This window comes from Grampus griseus, assembly GCF_964374135.1.
Source record: "Grampus griseus genome assembly, chromosome: 3".
Taxonomy (NCBI): Eukaryota; Metazoa; Chordata; class Mammalia; order Artiodactyla; family Delphinidae; genus Grampus; species Grampus griseus.
The window spans coordinates 87,493,395-87,514,735 of NC_139019.1; the positions used below are offsets into that span (position 1 = coordinate 87,493,395).

General features: G+C 36.4%; 1 protein-coding gene across 1 annotated transcript in view; it reads right to left on the minus strand.

Annotated features, from left to right (window-relative positions):
• Positions 1-21,341, minus strand: part of FBXL17 (F-box and leucine rich repeat protein 17) — a 478,619-nt gene that overhangs the window by 149,014 nt on the left and 308,264 nt on the right. Inside the window, exon 7 of the mRNA XM_082650228.1 lies at positions 12,911-12,987. Within this exon, the coding sequence (XP_082506354.1) occupies positions 12,911-12,987 (77 nt within the window). The remainder of the gene's footprint in view (positions 1-12,910; positions 12,988-21,341) is intronic.

Here is a 21,341-nt window from a genome sequence, read left to right on the forward strand (position 1 = left end):
ATCATAAAGGGAATCTATTCGATTCTCTTACTCCCAAAGATATGAGAGGAAAGGAATATTAACTCCTTATTTCATAGATAATAAGATCAACACACTGGATTTGATGAGCTTGGGAAGGTTGGCACCTTCTACCTCAAGAACAGTGTCCATTTTGTATCAAGGAAATCCACCAGTTTCCTGCTCTTAAGCAGGTCACTGACTGAGAGGTCTAGTTTTTATTTATACTTTGAAGGAGATGAAATAGAGCAGTGTTTTACAAACTGCTAGTCACTCTAGTAAGCGATGAAATAACTTTAGTGAACATCCAACAAGCACTTTAAATGCAAAATGTATTTTTCACAGTAGAACAAGGAAGTTTAAAAGCCCTGAATAAGATTATGTAACACCATACAGTCTGAACACTTTTCTACGTATTTCCAAATGGGTCCAAGAGGTCATATTTTAGGACTTACTTAAAACAAATGCAGAATATCTGAGACAAAATTAGAAGGAAATCCCCAGAAAATTGATGGGGTAGCTAAAATGTAAAAGTACCTCTCCTTCCCAAGTTCCACTCCTAATTTCTCCAAAAGCAGAAAATGTGGGTAGAATTAAGAGAGTGTTGGATACAGGCATACCTCGGAGCTATTGCAGGGTAGGTTCCACACCACCACAATAAAGTGAATATTGCAATAAAGCACGTCACACGAATTTTTTGGTTTCCCAGTGCGTATAAAGGTTATGTTTATACTATAATGTAGTCTATTATGTGTGCAATAGCATTATGTTTAAAAAAACCAAGGTAGATAACTTAATTAAAATATACTTTATTGCTAAAAAATGCTAACCATCATCTGAGCTTTCAGTGAGTCATAGTAGAACGTCAAAGATTACTGATCACAGATCACAATAAGAAATAAAGTAATAAAGGGAAAGTTTGAAACATTCTGAGAATTACCAAAATGCAACACACAGACACAAAATGAGCAAATGTGTTGGAGAAATGGTGCCAATAGACTTGTTCGACATAGGGTTGCCACAAACCTCCAATTTGTAAATATCGCAGTATTTACAAAGTGCAATAAGGCAAAGCAAAATAAAATGAGGTATGCCTGTGTAAGGAACTAGAAATTTCTAGTGTGTTGAGAATCCCTAAATGAGGATTCTCTAAAACCCAGGGGGCTGATGTTACTGAGTTGTAATGGAAAAGTTGGACTTGTGATGAGATCTAAAATAGGTTTTAAGCTGGAGGCTTAAAATACAGAAAATACTGTGATGTAAGATTCAGAGAGCAGCATAGACTTCGAAGATACATTTTTTTAAAAAGCCTAATTCATTCAAGAACCAAAGTTCTTTAGAAAAACGGCTGATGCCATGTCTCCAGCATGAAATGCACAAGATGAGCCGGGCATATCTTGACATAATCAGTCTATGTCAAATGGACAGGGGAACCATTTTGAAGAAGCTTGTACTACCAAAAGATAGGACAATTTGAGTTATCAATTTAAAAATAACTGCAATGGATTATTGAGTTTATAATAATACTTAAACAAAAGCAACAACAACACCTCATTGGTCACCTTGGAAGAATAATGGAAATGAAATTAGCATTTTAAAAACTGGTAAATAAAGAGAAAGTATCATTCCTTCCTTTCCTATATAAATTGAACTCAAGTAAACCAAGAAGTCAATAAAGGAAAGTTGCTCTTAATAATAAGGAAATCCTGCTAATAAAAAGAGAAAGAACTTCTGGTAAGGTTTAATCCTACCAGTGTTAATGGATATAACAATGTGAGACTAATTTGTGAAAGACATACAGTAAAATCAATTAGTTTAATGTTTTTTTTGTTTTGTTTTGTTTTGTTTTTTTGCGTTACGCGGGCCTCTCACTGTTGTGGCCTCTCGCGCTGCAGAGCACAGGCTCCGGACGTGCAGGCTCAGTGGCCATGGCTCACGGGCCCAGCCGCTCCGCGGCATGTGGGATCTTCCCGGACTCGGGCACGAACCCATGTCCCCTGCATCAGCACGCGGACTCTCAACCACTGCACCACCAGGGAAGCCCTAGTTTAATGTTTAATTTATATTTTGCTATGAGCATTACTATCATTTTCTAATCGGAAACTTGGTGGACGTTTGTTTTGTTTTGCTTTTCCGTTGTTTTTTTTTTCCCCAAAATAAATCAGATGCCAAGTGTCTTAAGTAGGCTAATTAACCAGTAAATAGTGAAGGAGATTTAGTCAAACACACAGCTGGGGAGGGCATAATTATCTTAAATTATCTTAAAGAGAAGGTGAGACCCTAAGAGAGCACTTGTAGATATAATTTACTGCTTTAGAAGGAAGAGATGCAGCCCTTGGGTTTTTACCCCCTTTCGGCTCCTACTTCTCATGATATTTCAGAAAATGAGGAGCACTGATGCTAAACAGCATAAAGGAGGCAGAGAGCAAAGCCACATTGAAGAGAGATTCAATTTTGACTTCTCAGAGGACATTCTCGGAAGAGGCTCTCCTAAGGGAAGAAAAGTAAGGGGCACCTGATGCAGGTGATGACTCTGAGGCCCCGGGAACTTCTGAGCCCAGGTTTAAGGAAGAACTTAAAGAAGAGAACAATTGCTTATGTTTTTGAGAATGGTACAACTGTGTATCTTTAGAAATATCTGTACTTTAAAAAAATGGAATAAAATACCTAGGAATAAACCTACCTAAGGAGACAAAAGACCTGTATGCAGAAAACTATAAGACACTGATGAAAGAAATTAAAGATGATACAAACAGATGGAGAGATATACCATGTTCTTGGATTGGAAGAATCAACATTGTGAAAATGACTATACTACCCAAAGCAATCTACAGATTCAATACAATCCCTATCAAACTACCAATGGCATTTTTCACAGAACTAGAACAAAAAATTTCACAATTTGTATGTGGAAACACAAAAGACCCTGAATAGCCAAAGCAATATTGAGAAGAAAAACGGAGCTAGAGGAATCAGGCTCCTGGACTTCAGACTATACTACAAAGCTACAATAATCAAGACAGTATGGTACTGGCACAAAAACAGAAATATAGATCAATGGAACAGGATAGAAAGCCCAGAGATAAACCCACACACATATGGTCACTTTATTTTTGATAAAGGAGGCAAGAATATACAGTGGAGAAAAGACAGCCTCTTCAATAGGTGATGCTGGGAAAATTGGACAGCTACATGAAAAAGAATGAAACTAGATCACTCCCTAACACCACATACAAAAATAAACTCAAAATGGATTAAAGACCTAAATGTAAGGCCAAAAACTATCAAACTCTTAGAGGAAAACATAGGCAGAACACTCTTTGCCATAAATCACAGCAAGATCCTTTTTGACCCACCTCTTAGAGAAATGGAAATAAAAACAAAAATAAACAAATGGGACCTAATGAAACTTAAAAGCTTTTACACAGCAAAGGAAACCATAAACAAGACCATGGTTCTGAAGAACCTAGGGGCAGGACAGGAATAAAGACGCAGATGTACAGAATAGACTTGAGGACACGGGGAGGGGGAAGGGTAACCTGGGACAAAGTGAGAGAGTGGCATGGACTTATACATACTACCATATGTAAAATAGATAGGTAGTGGGAAGCAGCTGCATAGCACAGGGAGATCAGCTCGGTGCTTTGTGACCATCTAGCGGGGTGGGATAGGGAAGATGGGAGGGAGATACAAGAGGGAGGAGATATGGGATATATGTATAGCTGATTCACTTTGTTATAAAGCAGAAACTAACACACCATTGTAAAGCAATTATACTCCAATAAAGATGTTAAAAAAATGCTATGAAACATGTCATTTGGCATTAACTAAAATTGCTTTTAAAGGATCATTTAAATGAAGAAATTATTTCTATATGAAAAGCAGAGAAATTTAAGAAGTTATCTGCACATAATCCAGTAAACGATTTGGAGTGAGGAGATTATAGTTCCAGTTTTGTTAATTAATTAAAACCTGTCTGGGCTCAATTTTCTCATCTATTAAAAAAGTAATATTTCTGCTTCCTTCATAAGCTTTTGGTAATAATTTAGAAGGAGAGTATAGGAAAAAATTTTAACTCATGAAGAATTATATACAGTTTTGAAATAATTAAGAAAACATTTATTGAATACATGAATACACAATATCAATGAGAGTCTCTATCTTCCAGCTAGGGAATGTTTAATCATAGAATATAACTGATATTTGGTGGCAGCACAACAAAGTTATAGTGAATAAGCACATTAAATCTATTAAGTTCTATAACTATATAATTAGATCTCATGGGGTAGCTGCTTTGCGACATTGTTTTTTTACACACAGATGGACAAACATGGTTATCATGGGATTCAGTTTCCTTTGTTTAAGCTTTGACAACCGGGAAAATCCAACAAAGCTTTCTAGTAATAAATACTACTAAGTATATCACTGACCTATGAGTGGTTATCCAAGAGATATTTAACACTGAATCTATACCATATGGTTATTCACAGACAGTGTGAACCTGAGGGTTTCCTAGCCGCAGTTTCCACATCTCTAGGCTTGAATACTAACAGTCCATATCTAAGGGGATTAAATGAATAATGCCCCACAGAAAATATCCAATAAATGGTAACTATTCTATTATATTATTATGAAAATGTACACTTGACTTCTGTCAATTGAACTGGGTACTTGATTAGTAGTTAAAACCCAAAGTAGTGTTTCCTTTTATATATGTTAAGTGAAGTTGTTACCATGGGAATGGTGAATAAGACAGGAAAAGTCTAGATGAAAGTTGGAACTTACCCTGAATTTTCAACTAGAATATTTTCATAAGGTTTCTTCAAAATTTGCCTGTGTGTGCACGTAATCACTTTGGATGATTTCTGCTCTTTCTTTAGATTAACCAATGCATACAAACTCATCCATTCAGACACCTGCTCTTGCTCTGAGTCTTTCCTAAGGCTGTACTACCTCAAATGCCCTTGCTTCTCATATCTGTCCTCCCATGCCTCCTCCAACAAAAATCCTTCCCCAAAGATTTCAGCCTCTTATGACCTTGTCCTCCTGAGCCCCTACATCTTGTAGGGCCTATTTGTTAAAAAAAAAAAATTGACACCATCATGTTGCTTAATATGTTGGAAAACATTTTCACTGCTTATGTCTTCTTTCTCTATATAAGCGTATATACTTCTCACCCATCTCTGTATTCTCCTCAGCACCCAGCTAGCACACATACAGTAAACATTTGCTGAATGAAACAAAAATGGAACTGGTCCAGTATAAATCCCAGGATTAGAAAGAAATTTAAACATTATGTACGTCAATTCCTTACCTAGTGCTTCCATCTTTCCATATTCTTTTCGAGAGATTGTCTCGGTGTGAATAACTCTTGTAATAGAGGACTCACTACCACTCAAAATTTCTATTTTTAAGAAGTTTTAAACATTAGAAGATTGTTTATTTTGTGGGATACTAGAAATTTAGTATTATTGCAGTTATCTTGGTGTTTATTGTAGTCCCCTTTAGATCTACTCATTGCTGATACAATACTGATAATGGTCAATAATGACACTATTTATATTACAGCATATTTCAAGGAAAACAAATGCTTAGTCTGCATACTTAAGGGTACTAAGCAGTGGGGGTTAAAAATAGGAACTCCAAAAAATTACTTTTCATGTGATTTGGGATAAATTTCTTTTATCTGTAACAGGACTCCTTCATAAGATTAACACTAAAACAGCTAATTAATACTAAAATCAAACACTCTATTTTAGAAATGCTAAAAGCAGTTGAGAGAAGGAAAGTGGGAAAGTTAATATTTTAGCTAGTGATTCGGTTGTATATGGAAATTGAGTATTTGGCTATAAAAATTAATAAACTAAATAATTTGCAGCAACAATATTCATGTATTTGGAGGTGTAAGAAAGTTCAGGGGCAAGCACAGAAACCGGTCCATTCGTCTTTTACATGTAAGTTAGAAGATTCCTTAATCAAAAAAAAAGAACCCTATTATATAGGAAGCTAGAGATGGCCTTTGAATTGGTTATGGGAGACTTTTCTTAAAATAAATGTCTTAAGGGCTTCCCTGGTGGCGCAGTGGTTAAGAATCCGCCTGTCAATGCAGGGGACAGGGGTTCGAGCCCTGGTCTGGGAAGATCTCACATGCCACGGAGCAACCAAGCCCGTGAACCACAACTACTGAGCCTGTGCTCTAGAGCCCGTGAGCCACAACTACTGAAGCCCGCGTGCCTAGAGCCCGTGCTCCGCAACATGAGAAGCCACTGCAATGAGAAGTCTGCACACCGCAATGAAGAGTAGTCCCCGCTTCCTGCAACTAGAGGAAAGCCCACGCGCAGCAACGGACACCCAATGCAGCCAAAAATAAATAAATAAAATAAATAAATTTATTAAAAAAAACCCAAACGTCTTAAGAAGTGCTTCTCGGGCTTCCCTGGTGGCTCAGTGGTTGACAGTCCACCTGCCGATGCATAGGACACGGGTTCGTGCCCCGGTCCGGGAAGATCCCACATGCCGCGGAGCAGCTGGGCCCGTGAGCCGTGGCCGCTGAGCCTGCGCGTCCGGAGCCTATGCTCCGCAACGGGAGAGGCCACAACAGTGAGAGGCCCGTGTACCGCAAAAAAAAAAAAAAAGGAAGTGCTTCTCAATACATTTGAGATGAAAGTCTATTATGAAAAGTCTATTATGATAAGCATGGTTATTGTTCAGTCTTTTATTTCAGGGTTATATAGCTGCAGGCTTAGGATGACCTAGGAAATAGGGAAGAAAGTCAACAATTTCTTTGCTGTTGAGCGGAAAAAAAAAAAAAAGCATTTAGAAAACAGTTATAATTAAATACCAATTTTTTGGTTAAAAATCATGACAATTACTGAAAAGAAAGAAAAAAGAGAAAATAACACTTGCTAAGTATAACAGTAGACACATAAATACAATAGTGAGGAATTCCAGGAATGAAAGAATTAGAAGTGGAGAGAAATAACTTTTAAGATGGGCATAAAAACAAGGTGAATTTGCAACAGTAGAAGATTTAGCAATTTAGTACTATTTTGTTAGAAACAATAAAAGCTATCTATATTTAAATGACAGAATGGAGAGAAAGTGAATAATCAACAGTAAACAATAAGACATTCTTTTTGACTTGCAACTGTATTTTCTAAAGTTCTTCTCTGTCACTTTACAACTATTAGAGTTATTCCTGCTGACAAAAGGAGTTGAATCTTACCCAGCAACCTTGGAGCAGTCTGAAATACAATTTGAAAATGAAACAAAACATAAAAGGAAAAGAACCAAGAATTAAATATTAAATGGAACATCACTGTATGTAATGCATACCTAATAATATGAAAAATAAGATGGTGTAAGAAAGAGCAAAATTATTTTTGGTATAAGATTTTTTTCTTGAATAATATATCAGTGTTGGTTTGGCAAGAAAAAAAAAAAAAAAAGAAACACTCCTGATACTAGTATAACCCAGAATGCTTCTTGGGATCTCTTTTTGTTTCTTCAGTGTGCTTATTTTGAAAATGTATCCCAGATCCCAATTTGGATTAACTAATAGCTAAAGAGGTCTGGTATTCCAAGAAGAGGTAGCGAATGTACAACTTATTAATCTTTCAATAGCGTCAGAAGGCCAACAAGGCTGGGGTGAGGCATGGGTTAGACCAAAGCAAAGATTTATGGCTGCTGGCACTCCCTGCCATTCTTCTTGTCTGGAAGAAGATGCATTACCTGTTTTTTCTCTTTTTTTTTAATAAGCAGGCCAGCCCTGTCCTCTGGATCCCAACAGGGTGAAAGCTCCAGGAATGCAGAAACTACATGTCCTGCCTCTAGCACAGAGCCCAGCACATAGTAGGTACTAAATCAATATTTGTTAACAGAATGAATATACATCACGTCTGTCGTGTGGCAGACCAACTGAAATGACATCTCACATGATAACCACTGGAACAAATGACCTCCTTGTCTTGGAAGACCTTTTGCCCAGAGCAATCCAAAAGCTTTTATGGCAAGCCTTGGGGTTAGGTTTAAAAGGCCCAGATCAGGCAGAAGCGCATTGGCAAGCAGAGTAAGGGGCAGTCAAAGACTGTCCTCAGAGAGCAGCCCCAGGGCCTGCAGGAGTGACGGGAGAATGTGGAGCGGCCCAGATGAGCCTGTGGGTTGTCAGAGACTTGTAGGCCCCAGACATCGATGTCAGTAGTTGAGTGTTTACAGTCCTCTTTAATTAAAAGGTTATTTGACAACTTGAGATGGGAAGCAAAAAGATATCCTCTAGAGTGTATTTCAAGGGCCCTGAGGAGTGCTAAATAAAGTCAAAGGAAATGTGATAACAACCCAGAAAGGAACCTGGGTCCTTTTTACAACTGCTCCCTGACACAGGGTCACACTGGTAACCTTCACTACGGAGATGCTAATGGAGATACGGGCTTTATTCATCCATCCCATTTACTATACCACATGTTCTATGCCTTGCAGCTGGAGTAAGACTGGCTCTGACCTCTGTAGGCTTGAGTGATACAAGTTGTTTTCCCTTTAATTCTAAGGATACACTGTTCTGAAGGAGGAGAATTTTCAACAGAAAAGTGTTTGAAGGTGAGCAGAAAGGTTGGCTGGAAATTATTAGTTGATAAATTATTATAAGAACAAAAAACAAAAGCATACGGGAAGCCAAGAGAAAATTATCCAAACAAAAATGAAGGTAACATAGAGAAGAGATAGGGAAGAAACCTAAGATAGGGAGACAAATTAAAGATTTTATACTTTTTGCTGCATATTTCTTTTTGTTTTTTTTTTTTTTGCATATTTCTTTTTATTCGCCGCTAATAAGAATCTGGTTTAGATAGCTTAGGTGTGGAAGTCAACTAGGCATGTATAGACTAATACAGGTCAAACTTCTAAATAATGATTCCCATAAACAGAAAGCCACACTTGGAGGAGGAGGGCTAATTCTTCTTCAGAAAAAGAGATGATTCTATAATTATAAAAACTGCCACTTAGTGAGTGTCCACTATGCCACCAGGCACAACACAGATGTTTTATATTCATTTCCACTACCTTTTATGGTGTGTATTATCATGTGCTTAACAGATGACAAAACTAAGAGGTTAAGTAACTTGCTCAAGGTCACAAAGAAAAGAAGAGGCGGGGCTTCCCTGGTGGCGCAGTGGTTGAGAGTCCGCCTGCCGATGCAGGGGACGTAGGTTCGTGCCCCGGTCCGGGAGGATCCCGCGTGCCGCGGGGCGGCTGGGCCCGTGGGCCATGGCCGCTGAGCCTGCGCGTCCGGAGCCTGTGCTCCGCGGCGGGAGAGGCCACAGCAGTGAGAGGCCCGCGTACAGGAAAAAAAAAAAAAAAAGAAGAAGAGGCGAATTCTAACCTACTTCTCTCAGTTTGAGTTTTTTCCCCACGATACTACCTATAACATTTATTTGTTTAGTGACAGAAGAGTGACAATATTAGATTTCTCTTTAGGGAGCAATTTCCCAAGACTGTATTTTCCATTTAGCTGTGCCTGAATTATTGATTTGTTTATAATTGTTATCCTTTACCATAAAGATCTATGTTCAATCTGGGGAATAAGAAAACTATTAGAATGATAGTTTTCTTCATGACAACTGTATCATATATCAATTAAAATGAACATAACTGGGCTTCCCTGGTTGCGCAGTGGTTAAGAACTCGCCTGCCAATGCAGGGGACATGGGTTTGAGCCCTGGTCGGGAAGATCCCACATGCTGCGGAGCAACTAAGCCTGTGTGCCACAACTACTGAAGCCTGTGCGCCTAGAGCCCGTGCTCCACAACAAGAGAAGCCACCGCAATGAGAAGCCCATGCACCACAACAAAGACCCAATGCAGCCAAAAATAAATAAATTAATTTTAAAAAAATGAACATAGCTTCCTAACAGCCTGGGCAGGTGTTGCTAAGTACTATAATACTACACTCAACAACTGTGAGAATCTTGAGAAAAATTACAAATGATAAGCCAGGAGAGCTGCTGTTTCTGAATCAATGCATCCTGCAAAAACACTTCAAAAATCTCAGGATACAGTACTGAATGCATGTACGAACACAGCACCAAAGAAAAAGGAGGTGAGGAGAAGACTAGCTAGAATACGAGCAAAGCAATAGGAAGCAGAATTAGGGAGTAGTCTCTTGAAGGATGAAATTCCCCTGGTATCAGGTGTACATCAAATTTTACAATTTCTAAGTAGCCTCAAAAATCAAAAAGTCCCACAGAGTATGTCTTTAATTATCCAGTTAAAGAAGGAAGAAAGCATCTGCTTTTCCTTCTTAAAATTTATAATTAACACAGGGCAAGGGATCACAGCCTCCCCTAGTAGAGCAATGACCTCCAATAACATACCGTTTCTCTGGTTACAATGAAGAATCTTTCTTGCTGTCTTTTTGACAAAAATTGTTCACGTGTTATTGGCATGGTACCAGAGGCAAAAAGATGCACTGAGCTGAGTGTTTAGTAACTTCTTTTAATTTTAAAATCAAGTAGCAATTATAGTAAAATCTCATAAACTATTGACCTTTCCCCCTCATCCTCAACTGTGCCCAAACATTTTGAAAAAACAGAACCAACAGATGCACAGAGACTTTCATCACAAATCCTTAGAACACCTAAAACCTCACGGAAGAAGGAAGAGAGACTAGGTGGGGCAGAGAGCTTGAAAGCTGGAGGGACTGAGGTATGAAAAAAACCGTGATAGATTTCATGTCTGGGTGGAGTAAGGAAGTCCTCAAAATTTTCACTTCTACTTCCTCTCAACTAGACTAGATCAGTGGTTCTCAACTTTGGCTGACATTGACAACACTTAGACAGGTTTTATTGCCTGGGCACCACCTCCTAGAAATTCTGATTTAATTAGTCTTGTGTAAGGTTCAGGCATCTGAATGCTTTAGAAACTCCCCAGGTGATCCTAATGTGCAGAGAGGGTTGAGAACCGCTGACCTAAATAATTCAGAGATAGGAATAAATGCAAACCACATGGGCAAAGTTCTAACTGTTTTCACCTCATCAGGAGAAAAAAAGTCCTGAGATCTCAAAATATCAGAACCTGAGAATATCACTAAACAATAGCAATAAACAATAGCAATAAACCTTCCTTCCTTCCAAGGAAAGGAAAGGAGGTAGAAGAATTTTGTGTGAATCTTTTCTCTGTCCCACTCCTGTAGGAAAGCAATTTTTCTCAGCAGTATACATTGTGCTAATCATTAGACTAGGTACCAGGTACACACAGGAGCATGAAGTCAATTCACAAATGAGGAAACAGCCTCAGAGACGCAAAGGAACTTCCCTAAGGCCAAAGAACAAGGAATGAAAACAGAACTCGATCCCAGATCTGTCCCAAGTCCAAAGCTTTTTCTCTTTTCCGTATCTTCTGGAACACTTCTTTGCACTGGCTAACTTAACTGGTACTGGGACAGAGTGTAACTTTAGCAACATTTTTCACTGCAGGACCTTGAAGAGTTCTAAGGAACTTAATCCATAGCTCTCCTGGCAATTAGCAATCTGACATTGACAGCAAACAGGTAAAAGGGAGAAATATGAAGTAAGGTTGGAGGGGCAGGTAGGAGACTAATGGTAAAGGATCTTGAATGCCAAGTAAAGAGTTTGCAACGTATGAATGTACTAGTTAATTAACAAATCTACAGGTATGGAGGATATGCCCTGTGTTGGGCAGAGAGAACACTCTAAAGCCTAGACAATAGGGAGATATTGGAGGTTTTAGAGTTACTGTATCTAAGTGGCAATCTAATATGCCAAACCAGAAAACAAACTACAAGTAAAAAGAAAATATATCAAAACACTCCTTTCTCATGGTGTAATTAGGAAAAAGACAACAACCCAGAAACATTATAGATAAATCCATGTAAGACATTTACCATTCTCAAAAAATAAACTTTGAAAAGAAATTAGGGTTTTCAAGCCAAATCCTTTATGTTATTTTTTGTTACAGCTTCCACAGAATTTTTCCAAAGGATGAATTTAGTAGCTGATAAAATACAACTCTCCCACCCAGGGCAGATGGTCAGTATGACATCTTAGGATTGGAGTCGGTTATTAGCATATGTTGGAGTTAACAATAAAAAACGTAATGTATTATTAGTTCCCTTCAAGGCAGAAAGCATATTCTCCAGTTTAAAGGAACAAATTTAAAAATCAGAAAAGAAAAATGGAAGCCATTTTAGTCTCCCATAAAGCCAAATAATTAGTTAAAACGCTGTATTTAGATTACATATGCAAATTAATAGGAAAAAATATATAAAGCTGAATGAAAAAGGAAAGGCTAGCTTACTTTTCTTTATTACTCCAATAGGATGATTTCATACTTTTCATATTTTTAAAAAACAACTTGCTTTTCTCCACTTTAAAGGGATATTTAAAATTAAGATAATTTAAACTCTTACAAACAAATGTATACCCTTTACTTCCTGTATATCTGAACTTCCTATTGGAAGTTTCCAGCGTTTTAAAGAATTTAAGGCATTAAGAAGGTTGGCATTTGGAATGGCACAAGAATGCATTTTACATGACATTAAGCAAATCAACTCAATGTAATATTTACTTTATATTTATTATATCAAATATGTAATTATCCTAGTATTTATTTTCATCATACAGCAATTTTAGCCATACTTTTTAATCCTATGTGAGTGTGTATGTGCATGTGCACATATGTGTGTATGATTACATGTGGTGATAAACTGATATACATGTTCATTTTTACTCTGGTTCCATTTTCATGATTTCTTGATTCGGGGGGGGTGTGATCAGAGACTACAAGTAAAGATAAAACTCATAGTCTCTATGAGTTAGTAGCTTTTGATTTCTTTTAAAAAAGCTTTCAAAGATCTTGTACCTTTTTATTCTTGAAAATGATTAGGACAATGGCTCATTACATACCATAATCTGTGATTTTACAGGACACCAAATACAGCTCTTTCAGGTTTTGTCCTTCCTTTGCAATGACCTCCACACACCTAAAACACATACAAAAAATGGTGAGTTACACTAATGCGTTTCAAGTTAAATTAGCAAGAGTTTGGCCAGGACTGTAACAGGAAGAGGTCAGCGTTTGATGAATGCCACAGCTCTCTCCTTTCAACAAACCTCTTTCAAGGTGTTTCAGGAAAAGGTATTATATTCCCTGCTTTAAACTCAAGTGTTCTAATACCTAAATGACTTTAATTAAATACATTTATGACTAGCACATCTTTTAAAACCAAAGTGATGAAAGAGAGATATTCCTGTAAGAGTAGTGTTACGTTTGGTAATAAAGGATTAGTAAACATGTGCTATATAATGAACATATGTTATTTACATAAAAAATAATGTAATTAAAGTGTAGAATATAGACAGATGGTTATTATAAAAGAATGGTAATATTGCTCATTGTTTAATTATTAATGATGGACTTTGATAACACTGAAGTACACATTTTGTGAAATTTTATTCAAAATAAAAATGTTTTCAAAATCTGTAACACTGATTAAAGATGAAAGAAAAATCGTACACATAAGAACTTTAAAATCTTTTACTTTAAAATGTTTTACTCTTAACATTTTAAATGAATTGTTGCATACATATAGGCCATATTCATAATATAGATATAGATATGTAAGATTTAAAGTCTTTTCTGGTTTCATTTCAGTTAAAAGGTTTTTGAATGGTGTACTCTGCTCTAATGGCCGTAGTGGAACATGTAGTACAGAATTGAATGAACTTTGAAAACAATGATTAACAGTGTGGCTCAGTCCCCTGAATTATCAGAAAAACCTGTACAGTCAAACTGACACATTGGCAGATGCATCCTTCAATGCAGCTCCTGTTTTAATCTTTATAAATAACAGTTAAGTAAAAGGGTAAAAGCAAAAAGAGTCATTAACCTTTTCTAGAAAGTAAGGATCAAGTAATTTGATACCTATGTGTGTAATCCATCAAAAAATTACTGAGTATCCATCTCTGTCTTCCAGATATTTTATTTGCTGTCTGGCTTATTTGTAAGTATCTTCATAAAATGTCAGGAAATTTTATACAATTTTACTTCACATAATTTATTACTGAAGGTTAAATTAATTATAGAGAAGACATATTTTTCTTTTAAAAATATTTTTATAGAATATTGTTTTAATGGAATGATAAACATTTCTAAGTTCCTCAGAATAACTGAATAGACATTTTTTTGGCTATTTAAAAAAAAAAAGGTATATGATAAAAATGGGTAAGCTCTTCCATGGTTACAACAGAAAACTTAAAACAGTAACAATGTAATTATGATTGATACAGGTTATTATGAAGGGAAATTTTTAAACCTAATTCCGTGTCATTTTGCTTTACTGTAATATTTGAATAAAGCCATAAAAAAAGGGAAAATAAAACATTACAGGCAACAACCATGTTTTACATATGACTTTAAAAACTAATTTTCACATACTAAGGATAAAATAAAGGTCCTAGATGATTATATTATAAATAGTTAATAAAAAGTCTACTTTCTACTGTATCGAATATGCATAGCTCTCTGTCCTCCTCCATTACCTACCAAAAAAGTTAGCAGATCCAACATTTTGTATGACCACCACAAAATGAAATAAGTTAGTGCAGAAATAATGTTCATATCATTTATTTTGTTCTCATGGTCTTTTCAAATAGTTCAAAACACCTGATTTTACATCTGATTATGGAAAAACTCTAAGCAAATACAATATTCTATTTGTGTTCCTGCCACTTGATTCTATATTAATAGGTATGCTACAAGCACACGAGAACATTAAAGACACACAGAGCAGACTACAGACAGCAAACACAAATTGATTTCAGTGTACAAGCCAGATCAAATGCTATTTCATAGGCAACAAAAACCGGTATTCACATAAAATCAGATAATCAATCACTGGATAAAAACTGTCCTAAAACTGATGAAAGGCCTTGAGCATCAGGTTTCCTCCCTACATGGCAGAGAAAGTTATGAATAGATATTACACATATATTTAGCTTACTCAAGGGGCAATAGCCAAGAGAAAACATGTGATTAAGAAATAAAAAACAGTACAGTACATATCTTTTAGAGGAAAAAAAAGAGAAACATAAGAGAAAAGCACTTTGCTTTTACAAAGGATCACCTAGGATTTTTGTTCTTTTGTTTAAATGTTTTTTAAATTAATTAATTAATTATTTAAAAAATAAGGAACGCTTCATGAATTTGTGTGTCATCCTTGCGCAGGGACCATGCTAATCTTCTCTGTATCATTCCAATTTTAGTGTATGTGCTGCCGAAGCAAGCACTTGCTCTGTTTTTAAAAGTCCAGTCACGGGCTTCCCTGGTGGCGCGGTGGTTGGGAGCCCGCCTACCAATGCAAGAGACACGGGTTCGTGCCCCGGTCCGGGAGGATCCCACGTGCCGCGGAGCGGCTGGACCTGTGGGCCGTGGCCGCTGGGCCTGCGCGTCCGGAGCCTGTGCTCCGCAGCGGGAGGCGCCGCAGTGGTGGAGGGCCCGCATACCGCAAAAAGAAAAAAGTTCAGTCACATAAGGTTTTCCAAATACTTTTAATTACCCTGTAATCACAGCCAGTGTGCTAGAAGTTATGCACAACGTAAAACTATTCCGCAAATAGGAATTCATGGAGGAAAAAAAAGTATTCCCTGGAAGATTTTTGGCAAAAATTATTTTTTTAATTTAAATATCACATATTTCATGGATGTGATATTTGAGAAGTCCCAAGTTCTGTGAACCTGGACTGAAACTCAATATCATATTAACACACAAAATTGAGTGGTTCAAATAAATAGGTAAAATAGCTGTTTTTTTGAGATGGAAGTGGTTTATATTATCCTGTTACTGCAAATTGGTGAAAATGGAACCCCACATCAGGTCCCTGGCTAGTGTCTTAAGTCCTGTGATTCGTCTAGGCCTACCTAGTTTCCCAGGCAGCTTGTAGTGATAGCAAGTCATGATGAGAGACCACGCTGGTGACTGTCCTTTCCTTCTAAAACTTTTAGAGTCCATTCTAGAATATATTTACAGGAGGTACCCTAACACAAGTCTGTTGACCACATTTACTCTAAATCTACTCTGTTTCAAGAGTCTTGGCTTTAGTTGTGGCCTTTAGTGTATTAACATCAGAGAATTTCCCAGTTCACTGCATAGACTGTATGCAGGCAACAAACAAGGCTTAGTAATTATTTACACCTTGACTACAGGTATTCATGTAAATTTTTAAGGGGTATTAAAAATGATACCCAAAAATGGGAGGAATGTTTGCAAAGTCATGGTCTGTGAGGAGAGTGAAAGAACCAAAGACCACATTTAAAACCTTTGCTTCTCCATCCCCTCTCCTATTCACAGATATCAAATAGGAGAATATGCATTAATCTCAGTGATTAATTATAGTTTTGTCCCTAGGGGTAAGCCATGAATTCCTAAACTCAGAATCCAGAATTCAAAATCTTCCCATTATCCCCCTACCCGTCCCCACCATCCCTAAGGATAAACCTCAGAATACCATATGACCAACATTTTCTATGGGTCAGTGCATTCGAAGATTTTCTATTTCATGCATGCAACCTAAGGAATTAAGAAACTTGGGAAAAGAACAATATCCTTAGGGAAAGTAATAATCTGTAAGATTATTAAGAACAAATTCATAATATAGGAATATGGCATAGTGGAAAAATGCAGAATATCAAATATTGTTAAAGTAGCCCATGAACATCAAACACAAGCGTACTAAACCACCTTTCTGAGTTCTGAGAAACAAGAGGAGACATGTTTTAACAAGAGTGAATAAAGAATCAGAAGACATACATTCTATTTTCACCTGCATGAAACCACAGAACAACCGCTATCTTCTTCGAAGTCCCACATCATCATTCTTTATAAAAATGAGGGCCTATATGAAAAATTTATCCAAATGAAATGTCCTAGGTTCATTTAAATATATTTTAGTTCATTCTGAATTGCCTCCCCTCAGATTATTTTCTTGCTTTTATGTTTTGGCAGGGTTCTGAAGAGAATTAAAAAATTGCAACCACTGTAAATTCCTGAGTAACAGCTGTTGAGTACATATATGTATAAACTCCGTTAGAACAGTGAAAAGGGCCAGAAAACCTGCTCCAAAGTGTCCAAAGCGTCCAGAATTATTTTTTATAATAATGTGGTTTTATGCTCACTTGCTTTTGATAACGTTCTAAAATGCACCTAAAACATTTGATGAAATATGAAAAACAGTAAAAAGGTACTTTTGTGATCAATATAGGGTTTGTTTTTTTTAAAAAAAGAGAAGGCATTACTTAGTTTCAGTGGAGGGAAAAATCTGTCTCCCTAGCAATAGATTCCTGGTAACCTGATTTATGTGAAGGGTAAAGGTTAATGAATTAAGCTGTGTAAGCTTCAAAACTATCAAAGGAATTCAAAAGAGCCTTGAATTATAGAAAACAATGGCCATTCTACATACATACCAAATTTTTATGTTTTTTGTCTCCAACTCAAAAGCTGGAACATGGCATTAGTGACAATTGAAAAGAACTAATGAGGAAATATGACTACATTGCTTGCAAAGAGGAGTGTCCTAGGAGACCTTGTTACTGTTTGTGATGTGTTTCAAATCCAAATGAAGCTAATTGGAGCTGCCAGACACTGGTTTGCAAATCTCACTTTAAAGGACAGGCTCAATCACCTTAGAGGTGTGAAAAGAAATGTCCCCATTAGAGATGCATTAGTATGTGGCTTGGTGAATTTCTAAATAAACTTTAGGATGTTCTTTCCTAAGTCACTTTTATATTTGAATAATAGATATATCTTCAAGCAGAAGAAAAAATGCAACAAGACAAAAACAACCCTACAGATTTAAAACAAAAAGTATGAACAGTGCTATGAAGTAATTGGCAAATAAGTGCAACGGAGAGCTAAGTACGTTTAAAGTCGAATAAACACGTAGATCAAACGTTAAAACTCCTTAAATACAAACACATCATAAAAGTGATCTATTTGGGGGTTTTAGAAATAGAACTTAATTTTCATCGTTTCCTGAAACTAGACAAACCAACAAGCCACTCTGTGTTATATAGATTGTAAGTGGGTAAAAGCAGAAGAGCCTGCAACACACACACACACACACATACACACACACACACACACACACACACACACACACGAAAAGGAATAAAAAGGATTTACAAGATCTAAAGAGAGAAACAAGGGAGCAAACTTGGTCCAATTCTGTGCTACAAAAGCTCATCCTGACTAACTCATATACGGGTCATTTAAATGATAGCAGAGGTCACCAAAACACAATTTGGCATCTTACACAAAGAATATTGATATTTGATTGATTTTTCTAAAGCCCCAAATCGAGTTTTACTGACGTATAGTCTAATCCCAGTGCAGCAAATGAATGGACATGATTTATAGGTATACCCTGCTTTCAGAATGTGCACTATATAACAGATTTCTATGTTAAAAAAAGATAAATTTACAGTTAAACATTTACAAGATGAATCAATTCAAGAATTTACTAACAGTACCTTTCCCGTTATATGTGAATATAATTTCATTTATAAACATTCCATTCATAGGTACTTTTTTTAGTAACACGACACCTTAACATTACATAGCATTCAGTGGTTATTTTTATCTTTAACTTAAAGAAACGTACATAATGACAAATGAAAGCCTATTTCGAGAAAGTGATACATGGCATCATATTGATACGTTAAGCACCCTTTGTATTTCATGGTACACTTTCTTGTAAACGTTCTTCTATTCCATCCCTTTAACAGCACAGTATCAAATGTATGCTTAAGTCAATTTTTCATGCAAACATCTAAAGATAATCTCATAAAAGAGATGTTCACTGCAAGAGAGATTTTTTTAAAAGGATGACTTGCAATTAAAATGCTAAAGTGTTCACTCAAAACACAATATGTCTCAGGGGCAAAGACTAGGAGTGACATGCAAAATGTCACCAGCTCCACCAGTTACAATTCTCTTGGGATATTCATTAAGTTCTCACTTACCAAATGTTATTCTCTGGAAAGCCAAAATCTGATTAGTGAATCCAAGATTAATTTAGGTAGCTGCTACTTAAACAGTGGAAAACTGATGCCCATTTTGTCACACAGAGATAGTGAAAGATTACACAATGAGAAGAGTGGTTGGTTTGTTTGTTTTTAATAAGATGTACCACAATAAGTGGCCTGAGATGTTATTGAAACGTAAATTCTATGGGTTTACATCTCTGCCAACAGAGGTGTTACACCTTTGGAAGAGGGGGAGCAGATGTTGTCATCTGCTGATTCTGTCTGGACCACCTTTCCCTGACAGTCTCTAGCATTAGGTAGGTTTCCTAACTGGAGAGTAAGTAGGAGTCAGCACTGAAAAAGGAGTAATACAACAGCAAAATAATATTTTCTAACATATTTAGGAGTGACCATCACAAACCAGCTCTTACGGGAATATTTTGTTCCTTTATTTATATAGAAAAACATGTTTAATGTAATTTGAATGTTTCTTAGAGAACTTTAAAAATGTTTTTCAAATAGAATAAAGCCTGCAGTATTTTTTTAAATGCACATTTTCCTTAAGTTACTAAGAAACAAAATGGTTAAATGTTTTTCCAAAGCAAGGGGGCAGGGGAGAGGAAACCAAACTAACACATTTGGATAAACTTGGTTCTGGCTTTAATATTTCAGATACATTTATCCAAAAGTCTTGTTTTTAATTTTAGCCGTTGATCCATCCTTTTACCGCAGCTACACTAAACCATTATATAATAACTTGAGCTAACTTTTTCTAAGCGTGCCTCCGAGTATGTAAGAAGCAGAAAAAAAGATTCTAAGCTATTTCTGATTTATTTATTTCAACAAGGTTTTATTAAGTGCAAATTATGTGTTAGAAAAGTTAAAAGATCTAATCAGAAAGCCACATTATTATAAAATGATACCCATAATACTTATAACCTTGATAGATCAACTACTATTTATTTTTGCTGCTATGGCTGATATTAATGTTCATACCCAGCAGCAGAAAAAGCATATCACTGTCTCTATATCTACTGAAAATCAACTGAAAAGAGTCATGTTTCAGGACTGAAGGAAATGCTAGAAAGAAAGGGAAGGGGAAAATTTAAAGGTAAGACTTCCTAATTCAGCAGTTTAGTCATTCTTCAATGGAAAAAAAAAATGTAGTTATTTTGAAATAGGAAAAGTTAAGAAACCTCTTCCATCCTTAAAGGTTTTTGGGGTTCCATCAATTTATAGCCAATATCTCTGGGGGAATCCAGGCATTGCACAATGTTGATACAGTTAAGACTGGTGCTATCTTTATGGCATTCTGGCATATTTTAAGATAGAGGGTGGAAGAGAAGATTTTATTATCCTACATGTAACAAAAATTTACCGTCTGGAAGCAAAAGCCCAGGCTCTGAAAAAAAAAAAAAAAACAGGAATATAAAAACATATAAAACTATGGTCCAGTTCAGTGAATTGTGATCCATCAGAGGCCATTCCTTTTCTGAAAAACAAGCAGGCAAAATTCTGGCAAGTTCCAACTCCTACCCCATCCTACAATAATAAATAAGAACTTTAATGGTAAAGCTAGAAATATTTCAGAGACTTGTTAGGCTTCCAAACAGCTAACATGAAATTTAGATGGAATATTAAACATACAATTGATGATAATCTCCCTGCCCATCTCCACCCCCATTACACTTACTGCTTTAAGTATTGATGAGAAAGTCTCAATTCAACAGACATCATATATTTTAAGCTCACCTTTAATTTAAAATGGACAAGAGAAAATTATTTTAGTGGACTATAAAAATATACTGAAGATGAGATTTCAGGCATTATTCAGGAAAGAGTTAAGTACTTCCTTACCCGAAGACGCCACAAGTCGGCTTTGTAGTGACTAATTACCTCTTTAACCTCTGTACTGGGGGAGCTGGCCTGTGCTTCAATACCAGTTTTGTGATAGAGCCAAAGACTGATGTTCAACGGAGACCTCCCATGACCTGTGTAGCCAAGGAGTTAACTCAGACAAGATGCTGACAAAAGGTTTCCTTCTCACTTGGGAAGGCACAGAATCTCTTTTTGGATAAGCCAAATTCTCAGAAGACTATAAAACACAGCAGTAAAGACAATTATAAAAGTCAAAAGAATGGTTTCACTTTAGCTAACAATGATTCCCAACATCCCAATGTACCACTCAAAATTTAGTTTGAGAATGGTTTTAGCAATATGAAAAACTATATTTGTAAAATGCAATGAAGAGGGCACCTAATTTGATATCTTTGAAAGCTTATAATTAGATAGCTGTAGTAGGACACAAAGAAAGCAG